This window comes from Podarcis erhardii, assembly GCF_964252035.2.
Source record: "Podarcis erhardii genome assembly, chromosome: 10".
In the NCBI taxonomy this organism is placed as follows: domain Eukaryota; kingdom Metazoa; phylum Chordata; class Lepidosauria; order Squamata; family Lacertidae; genus Podarcis; species Podarcis erhardii.
The window spans coordinates 69,808,117-69,833,934 of NC_138500.1; the positions used below are offsets into that span (position 1 = coordinate 69,808,117).

The 25,818-nt window shown below is 42.0% G+C and overlaps 2 protein-coding genes across 8 annotated transcripts in view; one reads left to right on the top strand and one right to left on the bottom strand.

Annotated features, from left to right (window-relative positions):
* SRPK2 (SRSF protein kinase 2) overlaps positions 1–5,328 on the top strand; it is a 93,579-nt gene extending 88,251 nt beyond the window's left edge. For all 7 annotated transcript variants that reach the window (XM_081878484.1, XM_081878483.1, XM_081878486.1 and 4 more), the window contains one exon: positions 3,738–5,328. In XM_081878484.1, coding sequence (XP_081734610.1) covers positions 3,738–3,922 — 185 coding nt within the window. In that variant the 3' untranslated portion in view covers positions 3,923–5,328. The remainder of the gene's footprint in view (positions 1–3,737) is intronic.
* A 4,768-nt stretch (positions 5,329–10,096) lies between these two features.
* Positions 10,097–25,818, bottom strand: part of KMT2E (lysine methyltransferase 2E (inactive)) — a 42,554-nt gene continuing 26,832 nt past the window's right edge. Inside the window, exons 15-25 of the mRNA XM_081879449.1 lie at positions 23,734–23,898; positions 23,012–23,320; positions 20,025–20,276; positions 19,149–19,293; positions 17,927–18,180; positions 17,545–17,601; positions 16,175–16,747; positions 14,232–14,524; positions 13,175–13,263; positions 12,830–12,915; positions 10,097–12,315 (exon numbers count right to left, since the gene is read on the bottom strand). Of these exons, the coding sequence (XP_081735575.1) occupies positions 10,831–12,315; positions 12,830–12,915; positions 13,175–13,263; positions 14,232–14,524; positions 16,175–16,747; positions 17,545–17,601; positions 17,927–18,180; positions 19,149–19,293; positions 20,025–20,276; positions 23,012–23,320; positions 23,734–23,898 (3,708 nt within the window). The 3' untranslated portion in view covers positions 10,097–10,830. The remainder of the gene's footprint in view (positions 12,316–12,829; positions 12,916–13,174; positions 13,264–14,231; positions 14,525–16,174; positions 16,748–17,544; positions 17,602–17,926; positions 18,181–19,148; positions 19,294–20,024; positions 20,277–23,011; positions 23,321–23,733; positions 23,899–25,818) is intronic.

Genomic DNA, 25,818 nt, shown 5'->3' on the forward strand with positions numbered 1-25,818 from the left:
TGCACATATTGCTTTGCTCTAGAATCTAGCTGTGTGGAAGGTGGTTGTTGGATAGTGAAAACTAGAGGTGTAAGAATTCATGTGGTAAACATTCAAACGGGTGCTCAGTTAGGCAAGCAGGCAGTGCCTCATTTGATTCTGAGAACATAAGGGGCAAGGGGAGGCCTGGATGTAGTTCTGTCTTCAAACCGGGATCAGCACTATCAGATAAGGTAAAACAAGTAAAGGATGGTTAAGTCCAGTCAAAGGTGACTATGGGGTAGGGCACTCGCCTTGCTTCAGGCCGAGGGAGCCGGCCTTTGTCCACAGACAGCTTTCTGGGTCATGTGGCCAGCAGGCCTAAACCGCTTCTGGTGCAATGGGACACCATTTTGAGTGCCAGAGCGCACGGAAACTCCCGTTTACCTTCCTGCCGCAGTGGTACCTATTTATCTACTTGCACTGGTGTGCTTTCGAACTGCTAGGTTGGCAGAAGCTGGGACAGAGCAACGGGAGCTCAGCCCGTCATGCAGATTTGAACCTCCAACCTGCTGATCAGCAAGCCCAAGAGGCTCAGTGGTTTAGACCGCAGCGCCACACTCTGTTAAGTGTGTTGAAGCAGATTATATTGTTGTAATCCTTAAAACATTCTTCTTGCAAAGCAAATCAGGATGATTATCTCAATATTGTTGATGTGGGGGGAAATGAGATCTATCGAGTTCATGGCAAGGTTTTTAGTTTGGGGCTTCCTCATTTGAAGTTTTATCACTTAGCCACTGTGCTGGGCTAACGCTTTTGATGAGCACCCCCCCCCCCTTCCTGTCTTCAACAGTGTGTTTCCTCTCTCTCAGTTACACTGCATTCTGCAGTGACATGGCGGATGAGAGGGGTGGTTGAGAGGAGAGATTGTGAAGCCTGCGCAAGGTCATGCGCCATACATAGAGATCAAAATTCAAATGTCCGTCTGGGCATACCATACCTCGAGAATAAGCTCTGCTGAAACAAACGAATCCGTTTTATGAACAGAGCTGTTTCCGCTTTGAACCAAGCATTTCATGAGTTTCATGGGTAGCTCAGACAAATTTGAACCAAGAAAGAGGGTGGAAAAACAGGTGAACCACAACCAAGGGTATTCGTTGTTACTTAGGTAAATGGGACCTTCATTTTCTCCAGAGAAAAGTAAAAGAATGAAAGAGATGTATTTTTCTTGAAATAAGTTGAAGGCAGAAACCTGGTTGTATGTTGCCCCCTTGTGGCTTTTATCTTTTCAGCAAACTAAATTTCTTGAAATGCTTTTCTATATCTTATTGCGTAATTGAAACATGCTATATACAATGACACATTGCCAAGAATGCCGAATTCCCTTGTATAATTATACCCGGAGGGATGTATACCCAAAGGTTATCCTGTTCGTTACATTTCCTTAACCTGTTGTCAAAGAAGAGATGAGCAACAATACAATACTGTCTTTTCAAGGGCCTTGATTTGCCCCTGCCGCCTAAGGAATGATGCTTGGCTCCATTTAACCATGTCCCGTCCTTTGTTAAGGTTTCACACCAGTGCTGAATCCTCCCTGTAATGGAGTCCTGAAATGCAGCCAGGTGGACGGGGTATTAATAATAATAATAATAATAATAATGCTTTATGACACTGGTATTTCCTACCAAATCTTACTTGTTAGCTTAATAAAATGAGTTAATGTTACATTAATAATAATAATAATAATAATAATAATAATAATAATAATAAACCTATTTTGAAGGCCAGGCACTTACTCATTCAAATGCTCTAACCCAGACCACATCCTGTTGCCTCCTTGGGTCTTCCACTGCAGTCCTCTGCTGTTTATATTAGTGCTTCAGCCTCTACCCCACCACCAATCCGAAACAATCTAGTTCTTTGCTTCTTCAGCTGCTTTAGTTAAAAGCACACAGTAGTGAGCATTGGTACCCAGGGCTGACTTGAACCAGTTTGCAGCAGCCACTTCCAGTCCCTTTCTTCAGATTCATCCCCTTTCCCTTCCTTGATCAAGTTTTCTACTTCACACCTTGATAGGTTGACTACGAACTGAGTAAAAAGTTTTGCTAAAGAATTCTGAGGATGACGGCATAAGACAAGTTTGCTATACAGTACAGACGAATGTGATTAGTCTACCAGCTTATATATACCCGGAGTGGGGTGTATGTGTGGAGGGGAGAGGTCAACTCTAAGACAGGCTCTGTGTCTGCGGAAATCATTTCAATCCGAAACAAAACATTTCAAATTAGTTTGATATTGTTGATATCTTTGATTGTTGATTAAACAGAATCCTGCCTACATAAACTGGAAAAAAATATGCAGGACCTTACCAAATTATTGACTGACAATACATGTGCTGTTGTTACATGTTTCCTTGTCTTTCAAGACATTGCTTCCTTACCATTCAAAGAGCAATATTTTGTGTTTGGTAGATCAGATTCCCTTTCCATCCAGCTGTTGCGTATTCTACTTGGTGGAATGTGAGTTCCAGGGGAATTTTGTGAGTGCCTGTGACATCACTAGAGACAAGTGACTTCTCGGAAGTTTTCGTTGTCATTAATTCTTTAGAAGCTCGGCGCCTTAGCACTTTACCGCACAAGAACACCTCCACCTGCCATTTCTGAAAAGTTGCAAATTCCGCTACGCTCCCCCAGCTCTGGCCCAAAGACCCTTCCATTTTGTGCATCTTTTTGCTTTCAGGTTTTTATGCTTTATGCTCCTCCTCTCCACTGCTACAGCATTCCCTAGTTGGTTTCTTTGATTTTGAAAACAAAGTTACAACACACACACACTGCAGCGCAGCTGTTCCTTCAACTTGCTAATGACTTTTGATTTTACCTACTGCAGGACCACCTTTGGCCTGCCAGGGTGTCCATTTCCGCCCACGAGGCCATTTCCCCAAACCATAGGTGCCTGTCAATCAGCTGATGTTCTCCAGTGCCTGATCTTTTTGAAGTCTATAGCTTACACCTGGGGCAGGCAATTTCTGACCCTAGGCCTAATTTCAAAAGTTCTCTGCAAACAATAGAATAATACAGGCTTCCTCAACCTCGGCCCTCCGGATGTTTTTGGCCTACAACTCCCATGATCCCTAGCTAGCAGGACCAGCAGTCAGGGATGATTGGGATTGTAGTCTCAAAACATCTGGAGGGCCGAGGTTGAGGAAGCCTGGAATAATAGAATTGTAGAGTTGGAGGGTCATTTAGTCCCACCCCCATAAGCCACACACTCAATAAGATGAGTCTTCTGCCAAGAGCGATCTGTCCTTTCCCCAGCAGCTCACTTGGCAGGCAGGAAGAGTGGGAGAGACAGAAGAGGGCTGGTCCCACACTCATGGATCTTAGCCTACCCATTACTGGCTTTGGTCCTGCCACAATGCAGATTTCACAAAATGGCCTTGAGGAAATGCAGTCCTCAACAGAAGAAAAAGAATGTCCTTGCATGTTCACAGGTTTGGGTAAAAAAAAATCCGTTCAAAGGTGTGTATGTATGAAATATGTGTTTTTGATCAAACGTTACCTAACTTGATTAATTGTATATAGGATGGTCCCAACGCCCCAAAAGAATGAACATATGTACGAAAGCGTCTTTCTTGTTGTTGCCTACTGAATAACATTTCCATGGCCAGGCTAAATCTTCCTGGATGTGCTCCCTGAGAATCGAGACTAGTATCAGCAGATCTAATTATTTTTCTTCCTTTCCCTCCCCTACCCTCTTTCTTTAAAAAAATAAAAATACAGGAGAACTTCGACACATTACCAAACTGAAACCTTGGAGCCTCTTCGATGTTCTTGTGGAGAAGTACGGCTGGCCTCAGGAAGATGCCGCGGAGTTTACAGATTTTCTGGTTCCTATGCTAGAAATGGTTCCGGAGAAGAGAGCCTCAGCTGGCGAATGCCTTAGGCACCCTTGGCTGAATTCATAGTAAAATCTCCAGACACCTCGCTGGGCCAGCACCCGCTCCCCCCTAACATCAGACTTAAATGGTGACTGTTATAAATTCACTTAACAGGATCATAAATGAGCTGGCTTCAACCCAGATCTTTATTTTGCTTTGAGGTACTGTTTGACATTTTGCTTTTTGTGCACTGTGCTCCTGGGAGGAGGGTAGTCTTTTTGTCTTCAGCTAGTAGTTTTACAGACTCTCTGCAGAAAAAAAAACACACTTACTAATGTGTCTTTAAGCATTGTTTCTTGTGTTGTGTGGCATTCAGACATCAACTTTTTCAACAGAACATCCTTTATTCTCCCTTCATGTGTTTTGGCAGGTTTTGTAACTATTTATGGAAAATATTTTAGCTGCGTATTATATAATTTACAAGTGTGAGACATTATCAAGTCAGAATTGAGAAAAAAACATACAGTTCTTTGGGCAAAGGGACATTGTTCTTGTAAAATAGTGTATGTAAATGCACCTTGTAAATGTTTATTTCCATTAAAAATGGGACGGGGACACAATTTTCAGAGTAAAGCTATTAAATCGAGAGTGACTTGTAGTGTACAAATTGCATGTAGTGGATTTCAAACTGCTTCAGGAGTTTCAAAAACTTTCCTTTCTATAGAGGTGACCACATTTTACCTGGAAAGGAAGTGGCTCTAATTTGCAAGATTCCATTCTCCAGGAGGCATCTTGAAGGAAGGCTAAAACTTTCAATTCAAAGGACAAATGGACAAAATATATCTAAGTGCTTTTTAGAAGAAGTGTCATTTGCTTTACAGTTGTGAGGTAAGGGCATGGAAACTTGGCACTGTTTTTTTCCATAAGGATGGTTTTTGTGCTAGGCTTAAGAATTTGAAGAGCACATGTACAGCATTTTTCGCGCAGAATTATTAACATTGGATGAAAAAAGGTGCTCCGCTTGAGGAAAAGGGACAGAATAAATGCAAAATCTACATTACGGTGGAAGACCATGCACCTTCCATACATAGCTTTACATGTTTCTAAAACAAATTGCACTAGCTTATTTCCCCCCATGAATTGACATATTGAGGAAGTAATATTCCTTTGTAAGTTGCACACAAAATTTTAAGTGTTTTCATACAAAAAAGCTAAGTAGATTCCAAAAGAGAACTCATAGGCAATACAGATTTTAGAATGTAAAATATGGAGGTGTATTTTAGCCTCTTTTAGAAGTCAGTGGAATGAATGTAAATTTATTTCTGGTTTTACACTTTGATTATGGTGCCACTTTTTCTTGACTTTGTCCATTTAAAATTTATTCACATGCCTTTGCAATAACTAGATTGTGAGACAATACCCCCGTGTTGTAACAATAACCAATTGTTTGAGGTGCTTGCAGTTGTCTTATTAAAGTGGTTGTTTTTCCAGAACTGTGCTGCTCCCTGGAATGTTTTGATAGCCGTGAATTCAAATGGTTCCCTAGAGTCATCTATTCCCTGGAAATGTCCTCTGGTGCCAGCTGCTGCATAAGATTTTCCCCTTTGCCTTTTCAAATGCTTCGTTTTGAAGAAAAGAGCAGCCTAAAATGATAACAGGCATGTACTGCAAAATCTCTGCCCAAATCACATGTGCCAAAACCAAAGAGCAGCGGTCCACAAGGCTGGCCTTGTTTAATGCAGCGGCTGTATATGCGTCACTAGTAACCAAGGGATACTTTCAATTGCAGAGGTCATTTGTAAAAAGCATTTGTGGCAAGTCTCTTAAATTATTTCAGGTTCCAGGACAAGGAGAGGCAGGGCTGTGCACAGATGTTCAAATAAATGGTCTAATTTAACCGTTTCATATATCATAAATCTGCAAAATTTAAAAGTAGATCGATAGCCCTACATTCTTCTCAATAGGTGGAAGAAATCCTAATCAGAGAAGTTAACTCTATAGGCCTGTTGACAGAAATAACAGCACTAATCATAGAATTGTTGTGAGGGATAACGAGGGTCATCTAGTCTAACCCCCTACAATGCAGGAATCTTTTTGCCCAATGTGGGGTTCAAACCCACAACCCTGAGATTAAGAGTCTCGTGCTCTACCAACTGAACTTCCTTGTTTAGCTTGCAGTCTCTTCCATATCCTCATTATTAGTTTGCATAATATATTCTGCTTCTCCCAGTATGTGCATTGATGCATAATTAACCTTTGACACGGAATCTGACTCTGAATCTGATTTTTTAGCCTAAAACATCCCCAAGCACAGCCCCTCTCCCTTGTTATCTCATATGTGAGAGCCCTACACTCCAAAACACACTTTGAACCTATAGCTGCCCTCTCTCCTATTGTTGCAGTCAGCTGGAAGGAATTTTAGCGTAAGCCCCACCTCAAGCCCATTACTGGGATCAGCTCCAGACCGCACAATCAATTTCAAAGTCTGCCCTACTGAGTTTTTGAATTGGAAGTTAACAATTCAATACATTGCTAAATCTGTAATCTCAAATCCCTAAAATGATCATACCAAATAGTACTATCATTCTAAAAGCCAGTGTGATGCGAAGCTAATGCTGTGATAGGTGTGAATAATGTATACCAGTGGTGGCCAAACTTCGCTCGCCAGCTGTTCTGGGACCACAACTCCCATCATCCCTAGCTAACAGGACCAGTGGTCAGGGATGATGGGAATTGTAGTCCCAAAACAGCTGGAAGGCCGAGTTTGGCTACCACTGATGTATACTGCAGCATTATAAATGTTTTGTGTAGTCTTCCACTCCCAGCTGTTTGCAGCTGCTTCTTCACTCCTTTCTATACAAACTTCCTGCTCCCGGCTTTTCTTCTTCTTTTAAAGGGCTCTGCAAACCAGGAGGTGGAGGCTGCAAGCGTGTCTTCCAGCATTAACATGTTAGCCCTACAGCATGTGTGTGCATGGCACTGTCTCACTTAAAGGACAACTTTGTAAAGTGTGAAAAAAATACCATGCAGCCTCTAAAACTCAGTTCTGTGGTACAAAAACTAACTGATGGGCATGGAGTTAGCAGGGCTAATACTGGATTGAATCCTTATGTGGACAAAAAAACACCTAGAAGTAATTTACAGTTGCTTACCTTTCAAAGCAGATGTTTTATATTGTTTCATCTTAAGTTACAGCTGTACTGCCTTTGATATTTATGTGCAAAATGTTTAAATTTCTGGGGCATGTGACATTACCTTGTGTATAGCAAACGCCTTTAGTCAGTTTCCGCAGGGCCTGTAAGACAGAGTTGTTCCGCCTGGCCTTTGGCTTGGAGCCAATTTGATTCCCTCCCTCCCTCCCTCTCTCTTTTTTTTCTTTTCCTTCTCCTCCTGCGATGAGGCTACATTTTAATATTTTAATGTTGTATTTTATTTTTGTTTTTAAGTTGTAATCATTCATCTTTTTTTTATTATTGTTTGTAAGCTGCTCTGAGCCCGTCCTTGGCTGGGGAGGGCGGGGTATAAATAAAAAATTATTATTATTATTATTATTATTATTATTATTATTATTATCATCTAGATTCAACTCTTCTCCTGAGGATTATAGGAGGTACCCAATATAGGAATGTATAGATCAGTGTTTTACCAATGTCTATGGAAAAGAACTTGGGCTAAATTGAGATTTTATTTTTATTTCTTAAAGGCTGCTAGTGTCACATGCCTCACATTGTATGTTGCCTATTTCCTCTTATCTGTTCAAATCTTTTAGAGATTTTAATATGCTGGAAGCAGGGTCTTAGAATTAATTATTCAGACTTTTTCCAAAGCTATCTTAAAATACTTGCAAAGGGCAAAAATTACAATCAGCTTATTGCTCTCACAAGCTCGTTTCACCGAATTATAAAACAAGTGAAACTGAACATAGCTTCTGAAATTAGGATGTTCCACCTTGTTAACTGTAACTTCAGATTTTACAGCGTAAAACTGGAATGCATACAGCTTCTTCATTAAAGTATTTTTTCTTATTAATTTGCAATCATTCTTATAACTGCAAGGCTTATCACTTGCTAAATCTTGGCCCAAGCAGTATTTTTTCCATATGAACATCTGTCTGCTCTCCTGGGGGCGCTATAGGCTGCTGTGTAAAAGGAAGAAATCTTGCCTTTAGTCATCTGCCTGCATAACCTGCATTTATTCAGAAGCGCTTTTTCATGTTCATCTGTTGGTGAAGCAGATGAGGGGACGAAATCTTCATCCTGCATTTGAGAAATGATCATGGGTGAGAGCCATTTCTGTTCTACATTTTATCAGCATCAGGATCTCTGGACTGTGGCAGGTATATGAAACCTGTGTATTATTTGTTAGCTTGCCCATTACTATCTATGGTGTATCTCTATTAGTGCTTGTTCCGGTAGAGCAAATGTGGTTAAACTTTGTTCCTCCAGATATTGAACTACAACTTCCATCAGCCCTGGCAAACACAGCCAATGCATTGCCTGGGATTATGTGTGGTGTAGTTCAGCAGTATCTTTGAGGCTTAAAGGTTCGCACCTGCAGTAGACTGTAAGACAGGCATAGGCAAACTCAGCCCTCCAGATGTTTTGGGACTACAACTCCCATCATCCCTGGCCACTGGTCCTGTTAGCTAGGAATGATGGGAGTTGTAGTCCCAAAACATCTGGAGGGCCGAGTTTGCCTATGCCTGCCGTAAGAGTACTGACAGCAATGAGACATGGAACAGACAACAATGGCTGGCAGTCTATTTTGTAAAGGGCTGCTGGTTAAACAGGTGTGGGACTACTTACATTTTCACAATTGCTCCCATAAGTAACCCACTTCCACCACACTGCCCTGTGAGATGGCAGTAGATGCAATGACCCTGACTGTTAATATGGTAGTGTTGCAAGCTGCTGATGGACCCTTTGCGTAGCATGGTAATGGGGCTTTTAGAGATGTTGTAGGAATGGTCAAGAGGCTTAGATAAATGGCTTCCCTGGCAGGATGAGACTTTATCCTGTCCTAAGAACATCAAGAGCTTGCTGGAGCAGATCAATGGCCCATCTAGCCCAGTATGTTCTCATGGTGGCTTGCCAGATACCTGCTCAAAACCTGCAAGGAGGATTCCCTACCTGCAGTTTCCCTTTCTAGAGTAGTGTTTCCAGCAACTGGTATTCAGAAGCACTGCTGCCTCCAAATGTGGAAGCAGAGCAAGCCATCAATAGCCTCCCCCACGATTTTGTCTAACCCTCTTTCAAAGCCATCTAAGTTCATGGCCATTTGCTGCCTCCGATGGGAGCAAGTTCCATAGCTCAACTTAGATGCTGCACGAAGTACTATTTTTCTGTTGTGACTCTTTCCATGTTCAGCTTCTTTGGATTTCTACAAATTCTAGTGTTTGGGGGGGGGGAGGCTTGTCTCTCCATGCCATGTCTAATTTTATTAACTTCTATCACATTGCCTCGTCTTTCTTCTCAACTAAAAAGCCCCAAATGCTGCAGCCTTTCTTCGGAGGGGAGTTGCTCCACCTCCTTGATCGTTTGAGTTGCCCTTTTCTGAACCCTGTTCAACTCTACAATGTCCTTTTTGAGATGAGGTGACAACTGTACTCAGTATTCCAAACGTGGTCACACTATAGATTTGTATAATGTCACTTTGGTAGCAGCATTTAATTTCTTGATTCCTTTCCCAATGATCCCTAGCATGAAATTTGCCACTGTGCATAGAGCTCTCTATTATGGCCCAAAGGTCTCATTTCTGGTCCATCACTGCCAGTTTACACCCCATCAGCGTATATGTGAAATTAATATTTTTTTGCCCCAACATGCCTAGTTTTGCGCTTTTTTACATTGAATTAACACTTGCCATTTTACCACCTATTCACTTGAGTTGAGGAGGTCTGTTGGAGCTCTTCACAATCTTTTTAAAATAATAACCCTGAACAATTTCATGACACCAGCAAATCTCAACTCCCAACTCTAGATTGTTGGAAAACACAGGTTCTAGTACCAATCCTTGTGGGGCTCCATTTTCTACTCTCCTTTTGGAGAACTGCCCATTTTTTCCTACTCTCTGCTTCTTGCAACTTAACCAGTTCTGGAACATAAGAGCATTCCTTGTGTTTGGCCAGGATTTTAGGCAGTTATAGAAAGAGCAGCTTCTCTCCTATAGGAATTGTGGTTCTTGGATTAGTGTTCCTCAGAATATTACTTAGCACAATGGTTTCAATATCATTTTTCTTAAACAGCAAGTTATCAGGAACTATTATTAAAACTGACATAATTGTGATTTATTAACATGAATTAAAATGCCCAACCAGTGCTGCAATGTGACAGTATATTAAAAAAAATTAAAGTTCATATACTGTACTACTTCCACAAAGATCACACGCTTTTGCAAAAGACTTGTATGTACAATACTATATCAAATGAGAAGCATTAAGCAGTTTTACACGCAAAAGAAACAGTATTTACAGCACTTGTCAGAGACATTAGAAACAATCTATACATTAAATTACAATGTCTGCAAAGAACTGTTGAAATAAGAGCCAAGTCCACACCAAACTATAAAAATCTGTATTGCATCTTCTATCTATATGCACACAAAAACTGTTTGACCGATGGAAAACCTGTTAGTGCCATCACTTAGCTGTGTACTTTAATTACATATGTATAAAAAGTAAATATAGAAAACATTCACTAAATGAATTTAACTGCAACAATAAAATTTAAAGTTACGCAGCATCAAATCTACTGCCAGAACGAACAGCTGGAATGTTCACATACAAAATAAAAAATGCCTAATACTGGCTCAAGGGCACAGTTTCAGGAATTTTTAAAAGCAAAAATGGAAAGAATACAATGAGAGTGCGCGCACTGGTGTTTGCTTTTATACAAAGTATCATGTACAAGCTTTAAAAAGTACCTTCAACAGGTACATATGAAATATACAGTTTTTTACAGAACATTTTTAAAATGTTTAGAAGCAAGGGGTCCATTTTAATGCCACCCTGACCCATGATAATTGTTTTGAAAAGTTGGTGGCACCTGTGCTCTGTGAATAGGTATTTGCCCAGGCACTGGAGATGCCTGCTGAGGTCCTTGCACACCGTGAGAGCCAGGATGAGGACAGAACCCGGAAGCGGTCGGTGTTGGAATACTGCTTGGTCCTTGAGGCTGGATGTGAGGACCCTGACCTGGAAGTGGGCAATGAGGTCCCGTCCCAGCAGGTCCAGGTCCCAAAGGTGTGTGATGAGGCTGCGAGGGGTAGGAAGTGACTGTTGAGTGAGCGCTGGAGGGGAAGAGTGGGGGCCCCTGGTGAGAAGCATGGTGCAATCCTTGCGCCGATGCCGTGTGATGCCCAGAGCCTAAAACGGTGGCAGGTGGCGGCGGCGGAGGAGGCGGCGGAGCTGAATTGACTACGTGCTGGTGTTGTGCTTGCAAACCTTGGTGACCTGTGGTGGGGTGAGTCGGATGGTGGTGAGGAAGGGGACCAGGCGGCGGTGGAGGCGGCGGCAGATGGTGACCGGCAGCTTGAGAATGGATGTGTGACCCCGGAGCCACGGCGACCGCGTGCACGGGGCCCACCACGTGGGCCACGGGATGCTGCTGATGAGAACTTTGCTGCTGCACAAGATGGGGTCCCGGAGCAGGGGGCGGCGGCGGTGGGGGTGGCGGCGGAGCCCCGACAGCTGGAGTCTGGTGGTGAATACTGGGGTTCTGCGATGGCAAAAAATGCCCACTGGTTACATGGTGCCCTGAAACTGGCTGCTGGCATGTTGTGCCGGCAAGTGCTTGGTTTGGTCCAGAGGGAAAGACAGTTTGTTGGGGGGGTATGCTACTTTTTAACTGACTGTAATTTTGAAAGTTTCCTGAGGGGGCTTGCTGGTTTTGATAGTAAGTAGAGGAAGGGGGCGGAGGCGGGGGAGGAGGCGGGGCGCTCGCGTTCAAATTTTGTTGGTGAAACTGGCTGTAAGAGACGGAAGAGGTTTGGGGAAACAGCGTCGCGCTGGGTTGCTGCTGGGTGCTGGGCTGGAGGCTTTGCGTCGCCGCATAGAAACTTCTGTGAGTGTCTCTTTGAGGCGTTCCCACTTGAGGTGACTGAGGATGATGAGGTCTGCATGGCGATCCTAATTGTTGTGAAGGGGGCTTTGGTGAAAGGTAGCCGTGTTGAACAGGTGTGTGGGGCGTAGAGGGTTTGGGAGGGTTCTCTACCTGGGGCGAAGGGGGACAGTGTAGCTTCAATGGTGCAGAAGGCAGCTTTTGCGAGAGCTGATCTGCTGTGCTGCGCGAATGGGGCTGGGACTGGTGGTTTTTTGAAAGTGCTTCGGCGTTATTTGCCAGCGGTTTCTGTGGCTGGTCAGGTTTGGGGTGAGTTGTGTTCTCTGCCTCTGGAGCATCTGCTGGAGTCTCCCACTGGGCATCCTGTTTTGTGGGTGTTTTCCCAAGTGATTGGACAGGAGCTACAGGACTTGGTGAAGAAGTCTACACGAAGGAAAAAGAAAAACAAACATGTAACTTCAGTTTAAAGCATATCCATATCCTTATCTTCAGAGCTATGGACGCAATGCAGGCTTGTTCAACTAGTGAGGTTTACGGGGTTCAATGCAACACTTCTTACTCCTGAGGATAGCAGACAAACACAAACTTTGAAATCAAATTTAAAAGAAAAACGGGACTTTGTGGTGCTTAATATAAATAGCAGCAGAAGCAAGTGACTATCCAGCTTTTAAACAATATTGTGTTGTTACTCACTGTTCCTCCTTTAGATGTGCATCAATGAGACAGATGGATAAAGAGTCACTTTTAAGCTTTTAAATGCTTATATTAATTAATTTCACAAACATGGATTCTTGCCAGCATCTGGCAGTGAGTATATCTGCATTCAGGCAAAATTCAGAACATCAGTTTTAAGCTATAGTGACCAGGAAAGAAGCAGGGACATTCAAGCCATGTATGTGTGCATTCACTAACGTGAAAATATTTTGTATAGTAGTACCTTGCTCACTTTTAAAGGACTCTTGCAAGCCTTCAGAGAAGTATCTGGGGACGGACATTCACTTGTGGGCTCAGGATTTTCAGGATCTGCAATAAGAATTACTGTAAGTCTATAGACAGAAGTATACAACGGCCATGAAGATGTTTGACTGGATGGATTAAACTTTCAAGTTTGAATTTTTAAAATCAAGCTTGAAGCATTCTTAATAAAATGATATGAATACAAGATCAGATGGTGACCAATAATTACATTTCTTCCTGCTCAATCAGAAGCAGACCAAACACAACCACGAAATTGCTCAAAGTTCAAAGGAGCACTTTCAGGATCAACCAAATGTTTTCTTACCAGAGTCCTTGTCTTTCCTATGATCACTAAGAAGCAAAGCTCGCTGATAACTTCGTTCCCTCACTTGCTCCACTGAAGTTGAAGCAGTCCTTCAAAACAAAAATGAAGTCTTAGTTTGCTGGATAATTTTTTATTGAAAAAAATGTATCTCCCTACTGCTCAGGAGAACACTTGGTTGCATGGTACACGTCGAGCGGATTCGAACTGCTGACCTTCCGATTGGCAAGCCCAAGAGGCTCACTGGTTTAGACCACAGCGCCACCCACATCCGATATTTTATTTTTATAGATTGTAGTACTCTTTATCTCTCAGCAAATCCATGGGAACTAAGGAACGTGCAGTACTAATACTGCCTTTTCTAGCCAAGCCTTCCTTTAAAAGTAGTTATGATTGGTGCTTTAAGGGGGAAAGGTCACAGCAAGCACTTCCCATGCAAGCACGGCATGTGTTCTGCCTAATTCTACTACACAAATTGTATGGAAGATGGCCCCCAGTGCTCAAACCCTTAAAGGCTGACACATATATTTCTTATGGTAGCAGAAGGGCACCTTGTTAAATTTTAATCTGTCTGAAATTTCACCACCCTATTTTGAGGATCTGAACACTTGTGTTACTCCAAAGTCCTCTTTTTCTTTGTAAAGGTAAAGGTAAAGGTACCCCTGCTCATACGGGCCAGTTATGTCCGACTCTAGGGTTGTGCGCCCATCTCACTTAAGAGGCCAGGGGCCAGCGCTGTCCGGAGACACTTCCGGGTCACATGGCCAGCGTGACGAAGCTGCTCTGGCGAGCCAGCACCAGCGCAGTGCACGGAAACACTGTTTATCTTCCCGCTATAAAGCGGTACCTATTTATCTACTTGCACTTAGGGGTGTTTTCGAACTGCTAGGGGTGTTTTCGAACTGCTAGGTGGGCAGGAGCTGGGACCGAAAGACGGGAGCTCACCCCGCCGCGGGGATTTGAACCACTGACCATACGATCGGCAAGCCCTAGGCGCTGAGGTTTTACCCACAGCGCCACCCGCATCCCTTTAACAGCAACTTATTTAGAAGGCGCTTACCACTGAACCTCTGGATCGTTCTTCTCGCTTGAAGCTTCTTTCGATGGAGAGGAGTTTTCTGTTTCTTCTGAAGTGGTGCTATAATCGGTGGCTGGCAATGGTAAAGGGAGGCTAGCCGTGTGCTCCCGCTCAACTGGCTCCCCGTTCTCGCTGCTGTTATACCCGTCGGCAGAACCACCATTGTTTCCTCCACCAGCAGAGTGTGGCGATATGGTTAGAAGGGGAAAGCTTTCTGCCTTGGAGCCGCTTTTTCTGGCTTCTCGTTGCCTCTTGCGGTATTCTAGAAGCGACACCTATGGAAAAAAATGGAAAGAACAGTTGTGGGATGTCTCAACTCAAACTGTTTTGACAGTTCCCCCAGATTTCTTTCTAGGCTATTATAAAAGTGGAGTTTGCATAATCTTTAATTCAACACAGAATCTGGTTGCAAAGTGGCTGGCATCAGCTTTGAGGATAACTCTTTTGCAAAAATGAATCTAAAATTAGAATGAGTAAGAGAATGAGCATGTTTGCACATGACGATGACCCGGACTTTCTGATTTATTGTGGCTATTGCAATTTAGGAAGCAACAATCCATGGTCCTTAGTTCAGACATAGCATGAACCCAAGGCTTCCTGGTTGTTTATCTCTTGCTTGCGCCTAGCAAGGAGTGAAAGGGGAGCAATGAGGCAGTGTGCACCTCGTCCCTTGCAAACCAGAAAGTGCAGGCAACTGACGGGCTAGTTCCTAGCACTGTTCTGCAAATACTTGTGTGAGAGTTTGCATGGTGAGGGTAAGCGGTTAATTCTGTAACCGTTCTTCCACTTCCACTGGTGCAACCAGAAAAATATTATTTGGCTGCATTTTACTTTTATAACACCAGTACAATGTACCAAAAACTCCTTCAGTGGGCTGAAGAGGACTTCCACAAGTGAAAGTGCACCCTTTTGATCCAACCTAATGACCTGCAGCAATCGTAATAAAATAATTTTGGGATACTGCATACTGGACATCCGACATCAGAACAAACGGGGAGGCATAACTACTGAAAATGTCCTTTTACAGACTGAGCAATTCCCCTCGTTCCAGATTAACTGAGGCAGTAACAGTTTTCAGAATCTTAAGTATATGCATCATAACTATTTGGTTTGTCTGTCTTAAAATACTTGCCCCAGCATTAATGCCTAAACTTTCTGCTAAAAACGAACCCTTTCCACGTGTTTCATTTTTCACAGGACACCAGTTTAGCTACAGGGAGGCAGTGCTCCCTTCCTCCTGCAGCTTCCTTTGCCACCATTCCAGAGGGTTTTCCGGCCCTCATTAGCTTTTCGCGGGGCTGTAGCATGAAGGGGGAGGTTGGAAAACCCTGTTCCAAAAGTGGAACACTCTGCTCATAGAATTGAGTGAGGATCAAAGCCTTTATATTCATATCATAATCACACGCCTCTTTGGCAAATCTCAGAATGGCTTAACAGAAGGTCACCTATCCAAGACACCTGCTAAGCTTCAACAAGGCTGCATTTATGAGATGATTCTAGACCATTCACTACTAAATATCATGTCACTGGGAGATGATTTGATCCAAAGGTATTATTTTTAATTATTCAACTATTTTTAAAGCATTCCAGGTTCCATATCTGCAACAGTACAAAGAATTTCCTCTAAGCTAAAGAAAATCAAGCCTCCTCAAAACTAGTAAATACAGACTATAAATTTTATTTTTGTTCTCGAAGCTGAACAAACACTAAATGGCATGATCTAGACAAATGTAGGCATCCTTAACGTTAATCTGATAACTTAGTATTTTAAGATCAGCACTTAAAGTTCTAAGTAAGGCTGCAATCATAAACCCATTTGAGAATGTCTCCTATAGTAAATAGAAGCACCTTATCTAATTTTGTCTTGGCAGAAAAGGTACAGATATAAAAAATGAAAGTGTGAATTTATACTTAAAGGTTGTAACCTTTTTCTTTTGTGGAGGATTCTGGGGTGTGCAATTTCCGTCCATCAAGCTGTCACTACTGACAGTTCTTCCAAAGCCAGCTGCGAGTCCATCTTCAGAAGTACAAAAAACAGGTGTTTCCATGAACATGCCACCTCTGGCATCATCTGGAATCAGGCACTTTGATTCGTTTATTCGGAATCCACCTCCTACCTCCAGCTGGTGTGAAGGAGTTAAGTCCCTCAGATTAGAATTCATTGAGAAATTTACACCCGTCCTGTCGGGACTCTTTACCCAAGTTGGATAAACTGTTCCCCGTCCACAGTGAGCAGTTTCCAGCTGGCTGCTAGCATCAGTCCTATCATGGCAGGGGTTGTCCAAAGTTTTATGCAGTGCACTTTGCTCAATTGCTTCAAGTCCCAACTGGAGGTCTGAGGCCGTTTCATTTTCTCCGGAGCATTGCCTGGCGCCATCAGTCCTATTTCTTGGACTGGAATATCCAATAGTCTTTATTTCTTGCAGGCACATTTCTGTTAGATTGGAATTTCTGAAAGGGTTGAGTGCGAGCATTGCTGATGATGACCGGTCAAATCCCTGCACACCGAGAGAGAAGCAATTAGATGTAACACACAATGTCTGAGAAAAGTAAATGAAAATGATACCCCCGTATCAACCTAGCTAAATGTTATTTCATTGATGGCTCCACTGAAGTATTTTTTTAATCTATCCATTTATCTATAAAATCCTAATGTGCCATCCAAATTTTGGTTATTGTGCCTTTAACACAGATGTGGTCCATATATGGAAGGTATGTCAATTCATAAAAAATACTGGAACTGAATACTGGTGTAGATTACAGGAATTACAGAAATGAGACCCTGAGTAATTCTGGGATATTTGGAAAATATGAGTTTAAGGCAGGAGATTGAATTGCTTATGTCAATGAACATGGTGGGATGGAGATTATTATTATTATCATCATCATCAATATTGAGGAAGGATTTAATAGATCTGGATTATTTAGTTTGGCTACAATGGTGGGTTTATCAAGATGCATTTTTTCATGTTCTACGCAATACTACATGCTTTCTGTAATAGGTTTGTCAGCAAAATGCAAGAAAAAATAATTTTGTAGTACTGGGAAACTGAAGAAGCTGCTTTGTGCCAAGCTAGATTATTGCTCTGCAATGTCTACACTCAACTGCAGTGACTCTCCAGGGTTTCAGATAGAACTCTTCCTGTTTTGCATAGAGATGCCAGGGATTAAGCGCAGGACCTTTTGTGCTCTGCTTCCAATTCTTCCCCAATTATTAGCAGCTGTTCATAGCTGGGAGGAAGATTTGCAAAACGCATATAAGCCTTTCCCAGTAACTTCTTACAGTTCTCCTTACCTCTTGATTATACGTTCGCCTCTTAACTTCTGGGGAACTTTCAGGTGAAGATATATTCTGCATTAAAAAAGTCAAGCATGGAAGTTTTAGTTTAATGCAAATCACAAATGAAAGCACCTCATTTTTTAAACAACATCTAAACTACTTTATTTCATTCTGCCTCCCTGGAATATATGCTAGGAGTTAAAACTTCTCTGAATTTTGTCTAATCCCCTTCTAAAGACTGGATTGGTAGCCATTACCACACGTCCCACCATTTGCTAAACTAGCTGTTATTTTTTAAAAAACAAACAAACAAACAAACAAACAAACAAACAAACAAACAAACCTGTCAATGCAAGTTGATTAATCAGGTAAGAGTATAGAATATACAAAAGCTCACCTCAAAGTGCATTGCATTTCCATGTACACATGGAATCACTGGCGTAACAGGTGAGTAAATGGGCTTATAACCATTCCTACAGGTTTCATCTTCTGCTTTTATTCTAGGAGGAGTTGCAAACAGCAATGGATCTGAGGCACAGAGATCAGCATGGGTTGGTGTGGCATTTGGAGAAGGAGTAGGTGTAGATGTTTCTGAATAGGCAGAATCCGACAGCTGGTAGACTCTTCGTTTTTTTAGCGGTGTCGTCAGGTCTGCATGTTATGAAGGCAAACAAAAAACAACAATTGATGCTTTCTTGTTAAGCCATCAAGATTTGAACACAGTTATTAGGTTCCATCAATAAACCGTTTTTGTCCAATCCCCTGCAATGCAGTAATCTCAACTAAAGCATCCAGAGTCCATGTGCACATTTGGAAACCTGGGAAACTGTCTGACTAGTCACAAAAATATAGCAACTTGCCCAAGGAACCTTGAGTACAATACAGAGATTCGACATGAGTCTCAATTGCCAACCCAGGTATCTGCCCCCACAAACTACTCATTCCACAGAAGGAAAACTAGCTATGCTTGGAGAAACACACACACACACACACCCAACTCTGCCTCCTCTCACCAAATGCAGAACAGTCAAAACATTCCCAGTCCATCAAGTGGATCCCTAAAACTTGAATGGTTGGCTAGAAATCAATACATTGGTTTCCAGATGCTTCACTCTGTTCTTTCCATTTCCACAAAGAATGCCTTTCAGAACACATAGAGCTCAGAGGTACTTTTCCTTAAAGAAGGAAAGCGGAAACCCAGCCAGATGGGCGGGGTATAAATAAAAAAATATTATCATATTATTCTAACTAGAGACCTGCAATTTACTTTCCAACAAGCCCAGTTCTCCACAAGGTGGTGGTGAGGTACAGATCCTAGCTTGAGAGAAAGGCATATATGTCAGATTTCACGAACTGATTGTGATAGCAAAATATCTCAGGGCAGACACACACAGAGGGTACGGAGTGTTCTGCTGGTAGAAGCAACTGAACTTTCAAGCAGTGTGTGAATATATTCTCCAGCAGGAAAGATGCCACGAACCATAAACATTTAGTACAAAAGTAAGTAGAGAGAAGTGGTTGCCCAACCGGGTGCTTAAACATGAGATCCCCTGCAAGTTTGATGAAAAGGGTTAAACCATTTCAGAGGGTGGCTTGCACCATATAACAAAAATCCTTACCTGATAAAGAACAACTGTCATTTAATAACAAGGGACTTCTACTTTCACCATTGACTGTGGGACTTCTAGATCTTTCATGAGATGGTGAATTAAACCTATCTACAGCTGTTGTGTTTTCTTCTTCCAGAGCTTGCTTCAACCAACGCTGGGGAAAAAAAAAGAATGTAATTAAACTCTAGTCTGTGGGTGCCAAGTGAGATACATTACAATTATTAATTTAAATCATTTCCAGGCCATGTGCAATTTTTAAAAAAACTAGTCTGTTTTACAAAATAATATAAGACATGACACAGCGTAAACTTTTACGAGGGGATCAAAAAGTGGATTAAGTTGTTATTTAACAGGTCATGGAAAATAAGGTCTTTATTTAATGACCAAATGAATAGGTAAAGGTAAAGGGACCCCTGACCGTTAGGTCCAGTCACGGACTGTGGGGTTGCGGCGCTCATCTCGCTTTATTGGCCGAGGGAGCCGGCGTACAGCTTCTGGATCATGTGGCCAGCATGACTAAACCGCTTCAGGCGAACCAGAGCAGCGCATGGAAATGCCGTTTACCTTCGCACCGGAGCGGTACCTATTTATCTACTTGCACTTTGACGTGCTTTCGAACTGCTAGGTGGGCAGGAGCTGGGACCAAGCAACGGGAGCTCACCCTGTCGCAGGGATTCGAACCGCCAACCTTCTGATCGGCAAGCCCAAGGCTATGTGGTTTAACCCACAGTGCCACCCGCGTCCCTTCTAATGAATAGGTAGCACTATGCAAAAGCCTTTCACCAGTAGCCACCCACCTTATCAAGTCTGTAGATATTTTACAAGATTTAAGAATTAGCTATTTGTCTTAATATGAAAAGGAGGAAAAACAAAAGGAAACACTACCTTCTTGCAAGAGCCAATGTTTTCCACAGGTTCTTTTCTGCGCCTCTTTTCCGAAAGGAATGGCGATGTAAAACGAATATAGTGCTTAGGAGTAGTATATACATGTGGGCTGTAAGTGAGACCGGGCAAAGAATTCAGCTGTGTAGCCAAAACCTCAGGATCTGTCGTTATACGCAGGGGCCTTTCTGAAAGGCTGTCCGTCGGTTTTCCTGTCTTCTCGTTCTTCTCACTTAACCACTCACTCACCAAGTGCTAAACAGAAAAGGGAAAAGTCAACATAGCCCTTCTGCTGAAGGTAGTTATCAGCTGTACATTAAGACCATGTTCAGTACTATGGGAGAGTGCAAATACTAAAGTAACTAATGAAGCTGTAACTGCACACAGATACACCGTTTATAGGTTCACTGGTAATCCAGGTAACTGACCAGGTTTGCACAATCAGGTTAATGGCTTCTAAACAAGCAAGTTTGTAAGCCACTTTAAATCCATGGCTTTGCATCATAGCTTGTTTGAAAGCCATTAACCTTAATTCTTGATTGAATGGGGAAACTGGGGCTTCCTGGCTTGTTTCCCTGCTCACAGGAAGGAATTGTGAGCGGGTACACAGAGCTCATACGTATTCTGACTTATTAAACCAGCATTTAATTATGTAGACATGGCTGCTGTGTCAAGGTAAAATATACTAGACGGTAAGAGCTGATTTGCTGTCAAATCCTAGAAAGTGGTAAATTTGTGGTAAAACGCCACTGTTTAAAAGTTTTAGCCAGCGAGGCTGATGTCAGCTTTTTTTGCTAATGCTACCGAGAAACAACCTGCAGTCTTAAACTAAGTGATGTGTGTACTACAAGCATCAGCAATCCTTTTTAATTTACTCATTCCTAAGTTTCTCTGTCTAAATGCATGCAGGGTGTTCTTGTACAATAGGCCTTCCCTTATGTTTTTTTCTAACAGGTGTCACCATTTTTACCACACACAAGCCCTGCCATTCTTTGCTCACTGAGGTAGCAACCTAAAGCACACTCTTAATTCAGTGAGACTTATTTCTGTGTAAATGTGAACAGGATTGGACTGTTTAAGCCAGATCAAGCAGCCTGTCCTCTCTTGAAGTTCCAATCAATTTCCTTATCTTAAGAAAAGTTTGAATTTAAAAACAGGAGTTTCCTGGAGCTGTTCAGGTGGCAGCAGTGACCAGGAATAGACCACCCTTTCCATTTATCCAGTTACTCAAGCCTTGTTAATATCCATACTGGGCTACTGTGACATGCTCTCTGTATGTAGCTGCTGTTGTAAACATCAGAAACATATTTCCCGGTTGTTACTCCAGGCTCTAGAACTCTCTCCTCGAGAAGCCTGCCTATTTCTCTCTGGTCTTCTAATGAAAGCCCCCTCTTAATTCAGAGGGCCTCTGGGGCTATGGCAGAATCCTTACCTATTATTTACTGGTAATATTACATTATTTAATATTGCTGTGTTGTTGTGCTGCATTCACTTCATTTAACAGTTTTGTATTTTGTTTTGGGGTATTTTACAGAAAGGCAGGATAAAAATAAAAATATTACAAACAATAAATCTACAGCTGGTGGCATGCACACAAAAGAATATGCCCGGCCATTATAGGGAATGGGAGACATACCTCACAAATTTGTGTCCAGCCCTTCCCATCCTTCTGGTCAAGGAATGTGAGCTGCAAGGAATGTGTTCCCTGAATGAATTGAGAAGGGAGAGGCTGGACTGGGATATAGGCTGCCCGGAATGCTCAGGTATGCTGAACATCCATGCATATGTACCACAGAGGAAGAGGGAAACCAGACTACGATAGAAACCCCTCCATAGATGCTCTGCATGCACTGAACTGGAGCAATCCCGCAGTTAAAAGATGGCCACAAACTTTCATTTCCCTTTTTAGGCTTTTGTTTCTACTTAGTGGAAAAGAAGCGCTGAAAAACAATGGCTACTGCACTGGCTCTGTTTCTGTGACACCTAGATCACTATTTCCTTCCAAGCTAGCAGTGACTGAAAGCAAACCCAACCCAAGAAAACTACCGACTGTTAACAATGCCATGGCCTACGGTTTCACAGAAAAAGCCTAACATGAACGCTTTTAATATCTTCACAGGGAGGCCTATGCTGTGTTTTCTCCCTCTCGGTGGAAGGCAAACTCCAGACCTAGGAGTCCTCACAGGAGATGCATCCTATAGGACAAAATAAGAGATGTCAACTGTTCCTGCTTCCAGACAGACACTCAAATCATGACGTAGGCCCCTTAAGGTGCAATAACTCAGTGTTGTGATCCTCCCAACCCTGAAAGTCATTGCATTCACTTCTCCTAGATAGGAGGGTAACTCCTGGGAGGTATGAGGAATTACGGAGACCGTTTAGCCTTCCCTTCATTTTCTGACTTCAAAAATTTAGTCAGCATTCCCTACCCAAAATCACTGGAAATGGAGGAGTAGTCCCACCACCCAGAGGTCTTCACTTATGTTTCTTGGCCCTTTGTGCAGACCTACCTTAACATATTTTGTTGCTTTTTTGAGGTCTTTCCAATGTCTTGCACCTCTCCCTATTTACCCATCTCGTGATGGCATTCTGGTGTCTTGGATGGGGGGTGGGGGCCCCCCTCCTGTTAACAGGGGCCCCTGATCCTTACCCAAGGTTTCCTACCAGAGACTCAGTCTCATCTTCTGCCTTCTAGTATCCAGGTTCCTCCCTATTTTTCCTAGGGGAAGTGAGTGTACAAGAGGAAGAAAGCACGCTTGCCTTCTTTAAATAACGCATCTCAGAACCGTACAAGGTCTTCTTGTGGTACCCCTGCATTACTGCACTTGCTCAAACAAGAAACCATTGCCACTCCCTCCTCATCCCAAAACAGAGCTGATAACCAGTATATTCCTGCTTAAATGCTGCCCTGAGCTGCTTTGCAAAGAACATCACAGCAGACATTTAATACACAAATGAAAGTACCAGTTTAAGCTTAGAAATACACTTACCTTTTTTGTTTTAGGATATTTAGTAGGGCATTTGTTAAGTGCTGGGGGTTCTGGTTCAGGAACTATTTCAGGGACAGTTGTCTCAGTTTCAGGCTCAGCTGAAAGTGCAGTGTTTTCAGGCTCATTGTGCTGTGAACTAACTTCCACATCAGGAGAGGATGGTTGAATATCTGAACACATGCTAACAGTTCTGTGCCTTCTCCGCTGCTGTCCGATATGAGTTCTGCTCCGAGAGAAACTTTTTCTCTGTTTTGTCCTATTGACTTTGGCAGGGGTTGGCTTAGCGGCAGTTTCCTCTTTTGCTGGTTCCTTGTAAAATGCATGAAACACCAACGTCAGATAAACTGCATACCTTGTATAGCTAGAAAGAATAACCGCTATGTAATTTTTCCAATAGTAAGTACATATTCAAAAGTGATTTTTAATGTGATTTCCCCCTATCCCAAAATATTCATTTTCAGCAATGGATGAGGCAACTTTGGTATCACATAATAACAGTCTTCTTTTAACAATATGCACATTGTTCCAAGTACCATTTCAGAAGTCTGGAGTTTTATAAGGGATTTTGAAGGCACTCTTTTGGGTCAACACAAAGCCTTGATGATGTGAAAGAAAGCTGCTCAGTAACTTACAGCAGCAAAATGTTGCCCAAACATAAACACATAACAGAAAAGCTTAATCTTTCAAGTCAGCTTAAACTTAATAAAGTTATATGTCACTACCTGTACAAATTCTGTTTCGTTGATGATCTGCGTTTCCTTGCATTCAGGTTTAATTTCAGTTTTAGCTGTACTAATTCTTTCCAAAGCCTGCTCTCTTCTTTTTTCTCTTTTTTCTAGCCTGGCAAAAGCTTGAAGAATGGCTTCCATTTTCCGTTCTTCTCTGGTCTGAAGAATTAAGCAACATTAATTTTTAAGCAATGTATGCTGAAGATAAAATAAAAGTACATAAAACTTAGCCATGTTCCAACTGTTTCTGCACAACGGCCAAAACAAGTTACAGGATCAGCACTATCATTATATACCAGCTTATATACTGATGTTTGACACGCAGGCACGGCACTGTGGTTTTTTTTAACTTGGAGCAAAAGAAAACAAATTAGGTACACACCTGCCAATAAACAGCTATGTATTAGTGCAAGCACCATATTTACTCATAAATTTCAGTCAATTCCTTATACAGTACAGAAAGAAGAATATTAACTAGAATTAAAATACAATAAGCTTATTAATGTTTTTAACAGAATAAGATGTAATGAAAGTATATGATGTACATTTTCTGTGCACGTCTATATGAAAAATGCTGTTTTAAAACTATATTGCACCCAATTTTAAATCAGTATATTGCTATCTTCCCGTTTGAACCTGTGTTGAATGAAAAAGCATCTTTCCATGATTTTTTTAAAAAAATACACTATTTTATAAACACCTATTTATAATTTACAGCTAACAAAGTGTAATTTTGCTCCTCGTCAAATTCTGCTGAGTGTACCAGAGCCTGCACAGACAAACAACATTAATCTGTGATGGTGGGATACTGGGGTTTAGACTTCTTAAGAGCATGAGAAATGCATTCATTTAAACCTGCTAAGCAACGTTTTCACATGTTAGTAAGGCATAAGGTGCCCAGTCAAAATGCCAACTTCTGTTCCTCAAAATGGTAAAAAGTAATGCATGATGATAAGGAGCATTTTAGTGCACTGGCTGTTCTCTACTCATGTGTAAAAATAAATTTTGTTCCAGAAAACCTTATCATCCCAATTTCTATTTAAGTGCCATCTAATATGACAAAGCATTCCAATTTTTTATCCATTATATTGACTTTACCATTATTTTTTTTAGTAGTCTTAAGAATGAACAATCTTATTCAAACTATTATTTGATTATGTAAGCCAGGGGACCTCCAACAGGCACTTTATGCATCACCAATAACTCACCAGATCCCTGCATTCATGGATCCAATTTTAATGAGTCTTTGCTCTTAACTTATCACTCTTTCACCACTCTTTCATAAGACAACAAAGTGAAGGGAAGGGAAAAATGAAAGTAAATCATCGCTGAACTACCAGGGATCTTTCAAGTGATGAGAAGCAGTGGCATATGTTCCTGGGAGAGATGGCATCACACTACAAGGAATCAAACAAAATTTCCACTGTAACTAGGGACCACACACAGGAACAGGCCCCGTGCGCCTTCAACAGAGCCTCAGGAGTGTGTGTGTGTCAAAACACTTTACTTCAGCAATATTTTTATGTGGTTTTATACCGAGAGAATTGCAAAGATCTCCACCAAGATCGGTGGGATCTGTACCTGCTAAGAAAGGTCTTAAAAGTTCCAGGAAGCAGTTCTTACACGTCACTGCATGAAGCCGAGGAAGTATCAGCCTCAGGTACAAAAGTTGCCTTAACATTTTTGTTTCTTTGTCCTAGCAAGCTAGGAAGTGTTGTGTGTCCCCATCTCACTTTGATATTTATCAGCAAGTACCTTCCAATTGCTCTTGTTAATAGTCAATGCAGCTGGCACACCTAGCTACAGGGAGAAGAACTAGCCAAGTCTGCTCTATTTCTCTAGACTTGAGAGACAGGTCACAACTTAAGATAACAGAGTTTACTTACTACCTCACAGTGTTTGCATTCTCGCATTCTGCAGTCATTTCTCCACTGGTTCTGTTTCATCACTTTGTTACAAGGTTATGCTGTGCCCTTTAGGGCTCCCAATTCATTTCCAGATAATAGATGCATTATATAAAGGTAGTATAACTAGAAACTATGTGTCATGCTTGGTGGTAACATGATTTTCATAGCTTTT